General features: G+C 44.6%; 1 protein-coding gene across 1 annotated transcript in view; it reads left to right on the top strand.

Annotated features, from left to right (window-relative positions):
• LOC102750641 (putative tetratricopeptide repeat protein 41) overlaps positions 1–12,828 on the top strand; it is a 76,068-nt gene that overhangs the window by 58,472 nt on the left and 4,768 nt on the right. Inside the window, exon 13 of the mRNA XM_081822306.1 lies at positions 2,872–3,005. Coding sequence (XP_081678432.1) covers positions 2,872–3,005 — 134 coding nt within the window. The remainder of the gene's footprint in view (positions 1–2,871; positions 3,006–12,828) is intronic.

The raw sequence follows: 12,828 nt of genomic DNA, 5'->3' as shown, positions 1-12,828 counted from the left end.
CTGGGATCGAGTCCCACATCGGGCTCCCTGTTCCTTGGGAGCCTGCTTCTCCCTCTACCTCTCTCTCTGTCTCTCATGAATAAATAAATAAAATCTTTAAAAAAAAAAAACAAAAAAACAAAAAAAACCAATGAATCATGGAACACTGCATCAAAAACTAATGATGTAATGTATGGGGATTAACATAAGAATAAAAAAATTAAAAAAAAAAAAAAGAGAGGGTTGTAGGTATTATCTATGGATGCCATCAGTGTTAGCATCTGCAGGGTCCGACCACTTCTCTCAACAGGTTGGTAGAGAGAAGGGTCTTTGTGAGTCCAGAGAGACAGATGCACCACCCCCTTCCTTTGGCTCCAGCTCATACCCTTTCCTAGCCCCGTCAGCCGACTGAAAGGCAGGGGACGCTCTAGGTTAAATTATGAAGTTGTGAAGTTTTGTTTTAGTAGTTTCTGTCCCTCTGCTCTCTGTTCCCTGTCTTGCTTTTCATTTTCGGCTTTCCACTTGCCCTCTTACCTCTCCCCAGGAAGGTAACCTCTTCCTGCATGCATTTGCTCCCAGGAGAAATGTGATGTTGCTAATTTCTAACACTTAAGTGCAAATCCATATTTAGCCTTTCTAAGAGTATTTACCTGTAAAAAAAGTAGCCCAAATAAGGGAGTGTGTAAGGGTAAAATTACAGGTACTATATAGTAGTGGGGACATGGTGGGCTCTGGGGTCTGAGTGCCTGGGTTCAAATTAGTAACAGCGAGAACTTAACATCTTGGTGTCTCATTCATTTCTTCATTGGTAAAATGAAAGTGGGGATAGTATCTTGCTCACAGGATGGTTGTGAGGACTAAGGGTTCCCGTATGTAAAGTGCTTAGCAGAATGCCTGACACATACCAAAAGAGTTCATTAAATTGAGTTCTTAGTATCACTATTTTGCTCCCCGCCAGATAATTTTTTAGACACTGGATACCAGATAAGCCTCCTTCTGTTCCTCTTAAGACCAGCACAGTGAACAGAGACAGGACTCCTCTTTACAGAAGCAATAAGCGTGACAGTAGAACCATTGCCTCGTGAAAGAAAAATCTAAACACATAGCATACTGTCTGAGTCATCTTGGCTGCCTGGGCTGCCCCACCGCAAATCCAGAGCTGGTGGGGTGTGAATCACAGACGCTTAGTATTGCTCGTCCATTCCATAGGGATGGCCTCTGTGGCAGACGACCTGAGCCCTCACTGGCAATGGTCAACCTTCTGAAACAATGGAAGGCCTTTCTCCTTAGGTGACCACATCTTTCTTAACATTAGTTAAGACCAGGAGATATTTTGCTGTGCAGCTTGACTCACCTCTCACACAGGTGTAGACCCTTTGTCCTGGTGGCCAGGGGCCCTTGTGACAGCTCTCACACACTACAGAAATGATCCGTGGGATCCTGAGGGCCTTGTAGCTTGGGGATGGGGAGGGCTGGATAAATGAGGTCAAATTTAAAAAAAAACCAAAAAACAGGACGGAGAGGAATGAATAAACTGATTAAGAGAAACAGTAGTATGTTCTCAGTAAAATAAATGCCATCTACTCTTTCAGTAAAATAAATGCCATCTACTCTTTCTTGACTTTGTATCCATTCATCAGCCACCTCTTCAAGCTCAAGTTTCTTCCTCCCTTCCCATTTACTGTCATTTAACTTCTACCTCTACCCAGCTCCATTTTGTCTACTCCAGCGAAAGTCATCAGGAACATGTTAAATGTGTCCCTTTGTACTTTTTGATCTTGCTGGGCTTCTCCTGCTGAAGTCCCGAAACAACCCTCTCCTGGTTCCTGAGATACCCTCCCTCCTGACTCTCTTTTCTGATGATCGCTGCTCAGTTTCTTTTGTGGGTTTCCTCTCTCTCCCTCCCTCCCTCTCTGACTCTTGTCCAAATGGTGGCACTGTCTTGGGTTCGGTTCATGGATGCTGTGCTTGGATCTGGTCTCAGTCTTAGCACCTCAACCTTACCTGTGCGAGGGCTTCAGCATGACGTGCTGGCTTCTCGTCTCCATGGCCTTCTCAGTCCTCCATTATCTACTGGATGTCTCCACTTGAGTATTTGGGCATTTCCGAGTCCACGTTCTCAAGACCAAGCACATCCACCCCCTCTTCCTGATGAAATGCATTTTCTCCCGTTTCACCCAGTGTGGACGCCATGGCGTCATCTTAATTGTATTTATATCAGTCACTATGCTAAAGACATTACGTGCATTTTTCTCATTGAATCCTCCAAACAATTTGTTATTCTCATTTTGAATGTGAGAAAGCTGAGGTTCAGGAGATTAGAATGCTCGCCCAGCTTTTAGGTGGTAGAGCCGGGATCAGCACCCAGGGCGTCTGATTGCAGAGCGTCTCTGCCTCACTAACGGCTACCAAGCCCGCCTGACCTGAGAGCTCAGGCTCCTAACCAAGTCACTCTACTGCGAGCACAGCGATAACCCAGCGATCCCAGCACTGGGCCCACAGCATTCAATGTGGCGTGCAGCCTCGGCAGGTCTGTCTCATCTGGGCCCACGGCATCTGCTCAGAACCTCATGCTTCCGTGGACTAACTCGCCTCAGTTTCCCCTCCACACTTCCAGGCAGGCGAATTTTCTAACGTGCACGTTGGATCACATCATTCTCATAATGAAAACTCCTCACTGTTAAAGTCCAAAACCCTTAGGTTCGCAGGCAGTGCCCTTCATGAGTGGCTGGTCCTTTGTTTCACTCTTCAGCCTCTGCTCCAACCTTGGGAAGTTCTCTGAGGGCAAGGATTAGTCTTACTCATCCTTGAGCCCCAGCCCTGAATGTTTGTTGAATGAATGAATGCAGTGCTTCTTGGATGCAAAACTTTAATTAAATTTCTCTTTTCCAGATTCCAAAAGAAGCAAGCAATTGAATATTATAAACAAGTGATACAAATAAAGGAAAATGCGGGGACTTTCACCAACTCCTCACTCGTCAGGAAGCAGCTGAGCATTAGCCTCAGTGATACCTTGTGTAAATTAGGTAATTGCTGATGTGTTTCTATTAGAAGCGGGTGACTTTTCCCTTTGACCTGCATACTTTGCTTATTTTTAAAATGTCTTTATTTTTGAAGCAGACAACTCCTGTTCCACAGACTTTCAACTTTTTTTTTAAATTTATTTATTTGGCAGAGAGTGACACAGTGAGAGAGGGAACAAGCAGGGGGATTGGGAGAGGGAGAAGCAGGCTTCCCGCCGAACAGGGAGCCCGATGCGGGGCTTGATCCCAGGACTCTGGGATCATGACCTGAGCCGAAAGCAGACACTTAACGACTGAGCCTCCCAGGTGCCCCGACTTTCAACTTTATAAGCTACTTGTTTACCTTCCTTTATTAGGAATGTGTCTTAGTCTGCTTGGGCTGCTAGAACAGAATGCCATAGACTGGCAGGCCTGAACAGCAGAGATGTATTTCTCAAAGTTCTGGAGGCTGGGAAGTCTAAGGTCAAGGCGCCAGTAGACTCGGTGTCTGGGGAGAGCCTGCATCCTGGTCCACAGACAGCTCTTTTCTCCTTGTGTCCTCACATGGTGGAAGGAAGGGCACCTCTTTTATGAGGGTGCTAATCCCATTCATGAGGGGTTCACCCACATGACCTGATCACCTCCCAAGGGCCTCATCTCCAAATACCGTCATTTGGGGGTTAGGACTTCAACATAAGAATTTTGGGAGGGGGGACAGAAACAGTCCATAACAGAAAGAGATCCTCTTTTCTTTTTTCAAGATTTTATTTATTTATTTGAGAGAGAGACAGCACAACAGAGAGAGTCAGGTATAGGGAAAAGCAGACTCCCTGCTGAGCAAGAAGCCTGATGGGCCTCCATCCTAAGACCCTGGGATCATGACCTGAGCCGAAGGCAGATGCTTAACCTACTGAGCCACTCAGGGGCCCCAGAAAGAGATCTTCTGGAGGTCTTTCCATCTCATCTCTCACTCTTTTGTTGGCGGGGCATGATGCCCAACCACAGCCCTCTCCTGTCAGGATAGGTTTCCTTCTTCCTTCCGATTCTGTTTAAATCACTGTTTGTATAGGAATAGCCTGTTCACGCTTATTCCCGTGACACTAAAGTTAACCGGTGACTGAAAATCACAAATGGACCCACCTTTGATTTTACATATAGAATGTAAGACTCAGTGCCTCAGACCTGGCTCAGAGATTTGAAGGCACTTTCTGATTTAAGATAAAAATTAAAAACTTAAATGAAATGGAAGTTAAAAATTGAAAAAAAATTGGTCTTAAACCTAAGAGGGTCGGGGTTGGGTACCTTCACTCCTCTTGCTACTTGTTGTTTCAATTATTTCTGTTTTGCTTCTCTTCACGGGACAAGTTCCCATCCTTTCTTTGAGTTTCTTCCACCAGAATGTTCTTATTGCCTGTGGTTTGTAGTGAATGCTGTTTCTTCCTCACTGGCACTACCGTTACTGAACCTAAAGTCAGTTTCATCTGTCTCATGCCCAGTTAGCCAATCTAAGCCACCTGGTTAGAAGCAGCGAAAGCTTTTTTATCAGAAGGGCAGCCCGATGGGAAGGCAAGAGATCCGTCTTGAACCTGCCTTGTCTTTGTTGAGCGTACGGACAGTTTATGTGGGGCTAATAAGGTATGCGGGGGTCAGGGTGGGAACTGGATGGGCCTTGAAACTTCATGAGGAGAGGCTCAAAACAGAGATACTGTGCTCTGGGGACATCTGGGCTCCATCCAACGGTCTCAGAGCGTTACTTGTTGGCTTTGGGTCTGTAAAACAAGCGTTATCAGATAGCTTCCCTCCTTGGTTCCTGTAGCGAGCGCTGGGAAAAAGAAAACGGGGACAAGGTTAATGATTCTTGCAAAGCTGTAGAGGAATGTGCTTACGTGCAGCCCACGAGGTTACAGTGGAGGAAGGGCCTAGTGACAGTTCACCTAGATAAGGAAACTTATGCCCTGGTGAGGTGGAATTTATCTCCACTTGAAGGGCCATCCTCCAGGCTGACTGTTGACGAGCTCCCCAGAGGCCTCGTGAGAGAGGGGTCCTCCTTGCCAGACTCTGCTCCAGCCAGAGACCAGAGTGGCCAGGCCCTGTCCGTCCCTGCCTCACTCCTTATTTGGCCCAGGACCCCGTTAGCTTGCTCTGCAGATGGGGCCACACGGTGAGTTTTGTCCTCTGTCTGGAGTGTCGCTGTCAAACCTGGGAATTGAGGAGATTGGAGAGTTTGATTGGGGACTGCAGATAATGCTGGGACAGCAGGCTGGAGGCCAGCCACAGCTGGAGGGAGGGAGGGGGTGGGGGTGATCAGGGCTGCGAGTCCCGGGGAGGGGGTGGGGGTGCCTCCAGTGAGCGAGTTCCCAGTGTGCCAGGTAAAGACCTCTCAGCCCGTGGGCAGCTTTATTTCTTTCGGTGGGTTAGACCAGAAACCTCAAGTGCCATGACTAGAAAAATTTTGGAATACTGTCAGGGATCATGAAATCTCATTGCCACAGGGCATGGCCAACTTCCTTCTAAACAGGTTTTCAGCCCCGTGTGATTTTATCTCTCAGGACAGAAGTCTGGAGAAACCTTGATTGTCATGATCGGGGGGTGGGGGTGGGGGTTGGGGGGCAGGGAGCACTACTGGCATTTAGTGGGTGGAGGCCTGGGATGCTGCTCAACACCCTACAGTGCTCAGGACAGCCCCCCCAACAGCAAAAAATTATCCAGGTCCATGTCAAAGTGCCAAGATTGAGAAACCCTGAGTTAATCAACCATTTTCCCCAGCGTGCATGTTTGTTGTCCGTTTTACAATAAAACACGATTGCTTTCAGCCTAGTCATTTGCTAAGGAGGAAGAAGTCTTAAATACTTGCTATCTGCAGGGAAAGATTATTTTCAGTCCATAGATTTAGGAGCACGTGCGTGTGTGTGTGTGTGTGTGTACAGTGTTTTTTCAGTAAGCGTTTTCAGGCTGAGTGCATGAAGGATTTTGTTTACAACCAGAAAATACAGTTGCAAATCTATGCAAAAGGAACTATACACCTAATCTGGTTGCTTTGTATTAATAGTTTGTTGCCAGTTGTGGTTTCTAGTCTATGATGTAAGTATAATATATTCGTTTGCTCTCAGATAAGAGGTTGATTAGCATGTGCATCACACTTACACAAGGAAGCTCTCAGCAACAAGTAACCCCAGGGGTGGTTAGGACTTGGGGTCTATGTACCTAGCTTAGCAGGGGAAAGGGAAGTGGAGAAAAGATAAGGGCATTCAAGGTAAAAGCAAATTATTTTTTAGAAAGATAAATGAACCCTTACGAGAATAAATGGTAGAGTTTGCAACAGTGTGTGTCTAGGTGTGGTGCTAGCTTCTTGTGTCCCAGGAGAGAAGATGTGAGTTGCCCTGGGGAAGGAATTTATAATGCTTGAGTCCTTTTGGGGGACTCTGCTTTTAGGCACATACAGGATTTTAAGAACTCAAATGCCTTCAGCTCAAAATATTATGTCATCAGGAATGTGGAATGCTTTGGGGTAGCATATCCGGATCCCCTTTGCCTACCTTTAATAGAGAATGTCTATCTGAATAGAATGTGCTTAAGTGGACTCCATAAAATAAGAAGTAATCCAGAGCCACATATACTCCCGACTCCTCATCGCTCGCCGTTGTAAACCAAGTCTTAGCCCTGTAGTAAAATTGTTAGGGAACGTCGGTCATCAGAGCACTCCTTTGACACGATGTAATTTTGCATTGAGGAAGAAAAGAACCATGGTATACTGACGATTAGCAGTTATTTATTCAGTACACATTTATTTTAATCACTTTACAAATTGTAATGCATGTTGGAATTGTAAGGATGTTTTGTCTTACCTGACTAGTTTGTAGATCTGGGGTGGTTTGGGAGAATTATGCACTCTCTAAAGATAAACAAGCCTCCTACTGCCCCCCAGCCCCCTGGGAGCACTCCGCATGAAGCTGCCCACGGGGATGTTAACACAAGTCATCGCTGGCATCTGCCCTGTGACTTTGGATTGGAGGCTCATGTATGAAACTACTGTTGTTCCCTTCGTCTCCAGCTTGTCTCCCTTGTGGGGCCAGTTCCTCGGGTGTTCGGCAGTGGGCTGCCTATCACTTTGAAGTTGTCCCTTAGGTCCTTCAACATAAATTTTATGAATGCCATATGGCCTGTATTTCAATTCAGATCATCCTACACATACCTTCTAAATTTGGGAACAATCTGTCTTGGTCTTTTCTGGATGCAGTAACAGACAAATAGGTGGTAACAAGGTTCCCTGTGCTTGAAGGACTGTCCTAAGTATGCCTGGGATATGAAAACAAAAGACAACTTTTGCCTTTCACTAGCTACTTACTTCGTTAGGAGGTAAAACAAGCCTGTAATAAAAGATGTAACATGTGAAAGGTTTAGAACATGGCCTGGGGGGAGGAGACTGAACTGGGTGTGAGTTCTCGCATGGCTGTAATCAGGTATGGGATCCCAGCAAATCACAGCTTCTCTGGCCTGGGTCCGTCTCTGACTTTTTAAAATAAGGGTGTTGAGTTCTTTGAGGCCCTTTGCAGAATTAATAGTCCACACTTAAATGTAAAGGAAGACAGTGATCAGTAGCAGGAGGTTTTTCAGGGAAAACCTCTTGGGAGGAACCCTTAAGGAAGTGGAGGGTGTGAACTGGTAGAGAAGGGGGCACTTCTAGGCAGAACACCTGCATGAACAAAGATAGGAATAAAGAAAGATGTGGAGGGGACAAATTGGAGGCTGTCATGAGGGGCTGTGAGAAAGGGTGGGACACGAGGTGGAGAAGCAGGAGAGCAGGCAGTGTTGGGAGGAGGCAGCGGTGTGCTGGTCTGAAGGCAGTCCTGCGTGTGGGCAAGTGGAGATTTAAGTCTGAAGAAGGCTGGGGGGCCCGTGATCCTCTCGTGGGCTTATTCTCTTTGGGAGATTGTTTTGGAAATTATTTACAATTAGTTAGAGCTTCTTAAGGCTGTCTGAAATCTGTCTCCCAGTTCAGAGTGAAGCAAATTTCCTGTCCCTTGTAGGGGAGCAAGAATTCCGGTCCCCTCAAAGGTCCTCATAGCTGGACTGAGAATCAAGTCGACATGAGACAGAATAACAGGAGAAAATCAGATTTAATAGTGCACATTTGGGGAATCCACACAGACATAGAAATTCCAAAGACAAGCAAAATGAGGTATATATGTCATCCTGAACTGAGGAGAACTGGGACTTCAGTGGAAAGGAACACAATTCACGGGGACAATAAAGAGCAGATGTTTGGTTATTGGGTGTTTGCCCTGCTGTACCCATGGGTCACTCAGATTAAACTTGTCTCTGCTAACAACCCTTATACTGGGTAAGACCCCAGTTTATTTATTTGAGAGAGAGGGTGAGTGAGTGAGAGAGAGAGAGAGAGAGCACAAGCAGGGGGAGCAGCGGAGGGAGAGGGAGAAGCAGGCTCTCCACTGAGCAGGGAGCCTGACGTGGGGCTCGATCCCAGGACCCTGGGATCATGACCTGAGCCGAAGACAGATGCTTAACAGACTGAGCCACCCAGGTGCCCCAAGATCCCAGTTTAGATTCTTCTGTGTAGTTGAGGGAAGGGCAGAAGTTTCTCTGGAGGCTGCATGGCCTTTTACTTTTAGGGAAGTAAGCACTGATTATTAAGGGTATTTTATTTTATTTTAAAAGATTTATTTATTTATTTGGGGGGACAGGGGGAGGGACAGAGGGAGAGAGAGAACCTTCAAGCAGACTTCCTGCTGAGCGGGGAGCCAGACACTGGGCTCAATCTCACAACTCTGAGATTATGACCTGAGCTGAAACCAAGAGTGGGATGCTTAACCAACTGAGCCACCCAGGTGCCCCAAGGGTATTTTAAATGTTAATTACTTGTGTTATCATTCATTCACATAACAAGTATTTACTGCACCTTAAAGCAGTAAAAACATTTTATTTAGGACTGTTGCAATAAGGGAAAATAGACCTCAGTACAGAAGTGGGCTCAACTCTGAATACAGCATGGGCAAGTGGGAATGTATAGCCAAGGAGCAGGGAGGGGGTCAGTGGATAGAAAATTACTAAGAGGAAACATCAGGGGTAAGAAATTCTGGCTCAATGAACCTAACAGGGTTCTGGCTGAAGGCACACCTGGGGTGTGATGGGGAATGAGGAACCTGATGTCCAGGGTAATCAGACATTGAGGATGGCTAAACTGACTTTGCAGGATTCTTGCTAAAACTGGACAATGCAGAGATGAACATGGAAGCCCAAAGTGAGACCTGGTTGCCCAGTTTGTTGGCGTATAACATTCCATGGTATTCTCTTATAATTGTGGTATTGGTTGTGATCTCTCCTCTATCATTTGTAATTTTATCTATTTGGGTCCTTTCTCTTTCTTTTTGATAAGTCTGGCTAGGGGTTTATCAATTTTATTCTTTCAAGGAACCAGCTCTTAGTTTCGTTTATCTGTTCTGCTGGTTTTTTTGTTTCTATATCATTTATTCCTGCTCTAATCTTTATTATAATTTTCCTTTGTCTCCTGGCTTTAGGCTTTATTTGCTGATCCTTTTCTAGTTCCTTTAGGTGTAAGATTAGGTTGTGTATTTGAGACTTTTCTTGCTTCTTGAGGTAGGCCTGTATGCAGTATATACTTCCCTCTTAGGACTGCTTTTGTTGCACCCCAAAGGTTTTGGGCTATCGTGTTTTCATTTTCATCTGCTTCCATGTATTTTTTAAATTCTTCTTTAATTTCCTGGTTAACCCATTCATTCTTTAGTAGGATGTTCTTTAACCTCCATGTATTTGAGGTCTTTCTAATTTTTTTCTTGTGGTTGACTTCCAGTTTCAAAGTGCTGTGGTCTGAAAATATGCATGGAATGATCTTGATCTTTTTGTACTTGTTGAGGGCTGATTTGTGACCCAGTATATCATCTGTTCTGGACAGTGTTCCATTTTCACTCAAGAAGAATGTGTATTATGCTGCTTTAAGATGAAATATTCTAAATATATCCGTTAAGTTCATCTGGTCCAGTGTGTCATTCAAAACTGTTGTTTCCTTGTTGATTTTCTGTTTAAATGATCTGTCTGTTGCTGTAAGTGGGGTGTTAAAGTCCCCTACTATTATTGTATTATCATCACTGAGTTTCTTTATGTTTGTTATTAATTGATTTATATATTTGGGTGCTCCCAAGTTGGGGGAATAAATATTTACAATTGTTAGATCTTCTTGATGGATAGGCCCCTTAATTATTATATAATGCCCTTCCTTTTATCCCTATAGTAAGGGATAAGAGTTCCAAGCTACCTCTGACACAGAGCCATCCTCCTGCTTTCCTTCTCTAAGTGCTTTAAATCCGCCTTTTGAGAAATGATTTCAGTGGGAACATGGATTTTCATATTCCATTATATCAAGCTGAGTGTTCTGTACTGAATTATTTATTTTGGAAGAAGTATGGTCAATGAACTTTATGTTACTTGCTTCTCCCTGGGATTCTTTTAAAAAAGAAATGCCAACCATCTCAGTCAAATTTAGAAGGAAGAAATTAAACCAAAGCTCTGATGGGTGACTTTCAGTAGGGTGAGTCAGTTCTCTCTCCTCATATGATTTTTAAATGCTCAGCTCAGCCATGGTCCTCTTCTCTACAGTGGTAGGTCCCTTAATTCAAAAGGTCAGGCAAGTGATATAGACAGACTGCATTTTATTTTAACTTAAACATATAAATGTAATTATTTCCCCAAACTTTTAAATTTAGATTCAAGACCTTCCCCCCCCCCCTTATAATTGGGTCCTCTGATGGGAATTAGATGTCATCTTTCTCAAAATGCATCACCCACAATTTCCAGTTTTGGCTTCTGTAGGGTGAGACCTTAGACAATAGTGGTGCAGTCTATGCCAGATCCTTCCAGATTGCTACCTCTTTCTTCCCTCAACCTTTTACCGTTGCCTTGCCCCAGAATTTGAAAGAATTCCAAAGCATTCAGCCTGTTTTTCACAGAAAACAACTCTCCTTCGTTTCACACTAAATATCTCATCAGTTTATACTAAACTTAATTTAGTTACCAAAATGAATCTAACAACCCAGTTGACTCTTGGTCATGCTAGAACCAAACAGTGAGGAACGGAAGTCTGTCAGCACAGCAGAGATGAGTCTACTAGCTATAGGCGCTGGGTGTGACCTGGGTGTCAGCTAGTATGTTTTGCAGAGGAAATGGAGGGCCCTGGTTAATCTAGCAGTCTAAGGCATGTCTGTTAAAGGGCTTTCTTTCTACTTGTTGTGTAGATTTCATCATTTTTATTTATTTATTTTTAAAGATTTTATTTATTTGAGAGAGAGAGGGAGGGGGAGAGAGAGAGAGAGAGAGAGAGAATGAGCAGGGGGTGGGTCAGAGGGAGAAGGAGAAGCAGACTCCCTGCTAAGCACAGAACCTGACCCGGGGCTTGATCCCAGGACCCTGAGATTATGACCTGAGTAGAAAGCAGATGTTTAACTGACTGAGCCACCCACGTGCCCCAGGTTTCATCATTTTGAATGGGTTATAAATTTGTAAATACTTTTGGTTGCAGGAGAATGTCAAATAGCCCTCATAAGCTTAGAACCCTCTTTTTTTGGAGAGAGAGCATGCAAGCCAGGGTGGGTGGGGAAGGGCAGAGGGAGGGGGAGGGAGAGAACCTCAAGCTGACTCCATACTTAGTATGGAGTCTGACATGGGGCTTGATCTCATGACCCTGAGATCATGACCTGAGCTGAAATCAAGAGTCAGACACCTAGCTGACTGAGCCACCCGGGGGCCCCGCTTACAACACTTTTTAACCTGGAAAGGACTCTAGAGATTACTCAGCTAATTTTAAAGCTGAGAAAATAGCAGATATGTTATATAGTTTCCCTGGTACAATTGGTCAGAGAATCCTATTAATTAGATAATAACATCATTGAGGCTCAGAAAGACCTAATGACATTCCGAACCCTGGCAGCTAGTAAGTAGTAGACTGAGAACTTGGAACCCAGTCTCTGACTGTCAATCCCATGCTCTTTGTATTGTTTGTGGGCTCTAGGAGTTTGTAGCCTTGTTGAGAAGATAAGCACATAAAAATAACTGACATCAATGTGATATGTGCTGTGACAGATGTTGATAGAGGATATGGGGAAGCACATAAAAGAAGCAACAAGTAAGACTTTCCAGGGAATGTGACTTGGCTGTGAGTCGTGACAGGTGTTTGTCTGGCAAAGAAAGTGAGGAAGAGCATTTCAGTCAAGATGGATCCACATAAACAAAGCAAAGTTCAGGGCATGGAAAATCCGGTCTATCATATTAAAGGATTTGTCAGGGGAGCTGCTGTGGGATTTCCAGCACGAAGAGTCATGAGTAGATTTGTATTTTAGATATAATGTTCTCATGGCTGAATAAAGGATGGGATTGGTGAGAGGGAACTGGACAGTCTCTTGTGTTAGACAAGGACAGTAGAAATGGAGAGAAAGGGTTGTATTTGAGATTTAGGAAGTAAATCCACCTGGGCTCTGTGTTTGATTGGATGTGAGAGGTGAGGGGAGGAACAAAGGTATCCCCCAGTTTATGGCTATACCATAGGTTATTGCATCTTGGTAGACCAGGTTGTTGCCATTCCAAGATAGGAAGCACGGGTTGAGCGTTAGGGTGGGAGCCATGATGAGTTCATTTAGGTCATGTTGAGTTTCAATCTCTTACCCACATGGAGACATTCAGTAGGCAGTGGAGAATATGAGTCTTGCACTTAGGAGCTAGAAGACCAAGCTGGAGAAACATATTTTGGAGTCCCTAGCATATGCCTCGTGGCTCAACCTGATAGAATGGTTGAAAGAGCTAAGAAGAATATAAGAGAAGA

Source organism: Leptonychotes weddellii, chromosome 5 (genome assembly GCF_054177405.1).
Source record: "Leptonychotes weddellii isolate Sample4059 chromosome 5, ASM5417740v2, whole genome shotgun sequence".
Lineage (NCBI taxonomy): Eukaryota > Metazoa > Chordata > Mammalia > Carnivora > Phocidae > Leptonychotes > Leptonychotes weddellii.
This window is presented reverse-complemented; position numbering and strand designations above follow the sequence as displayed.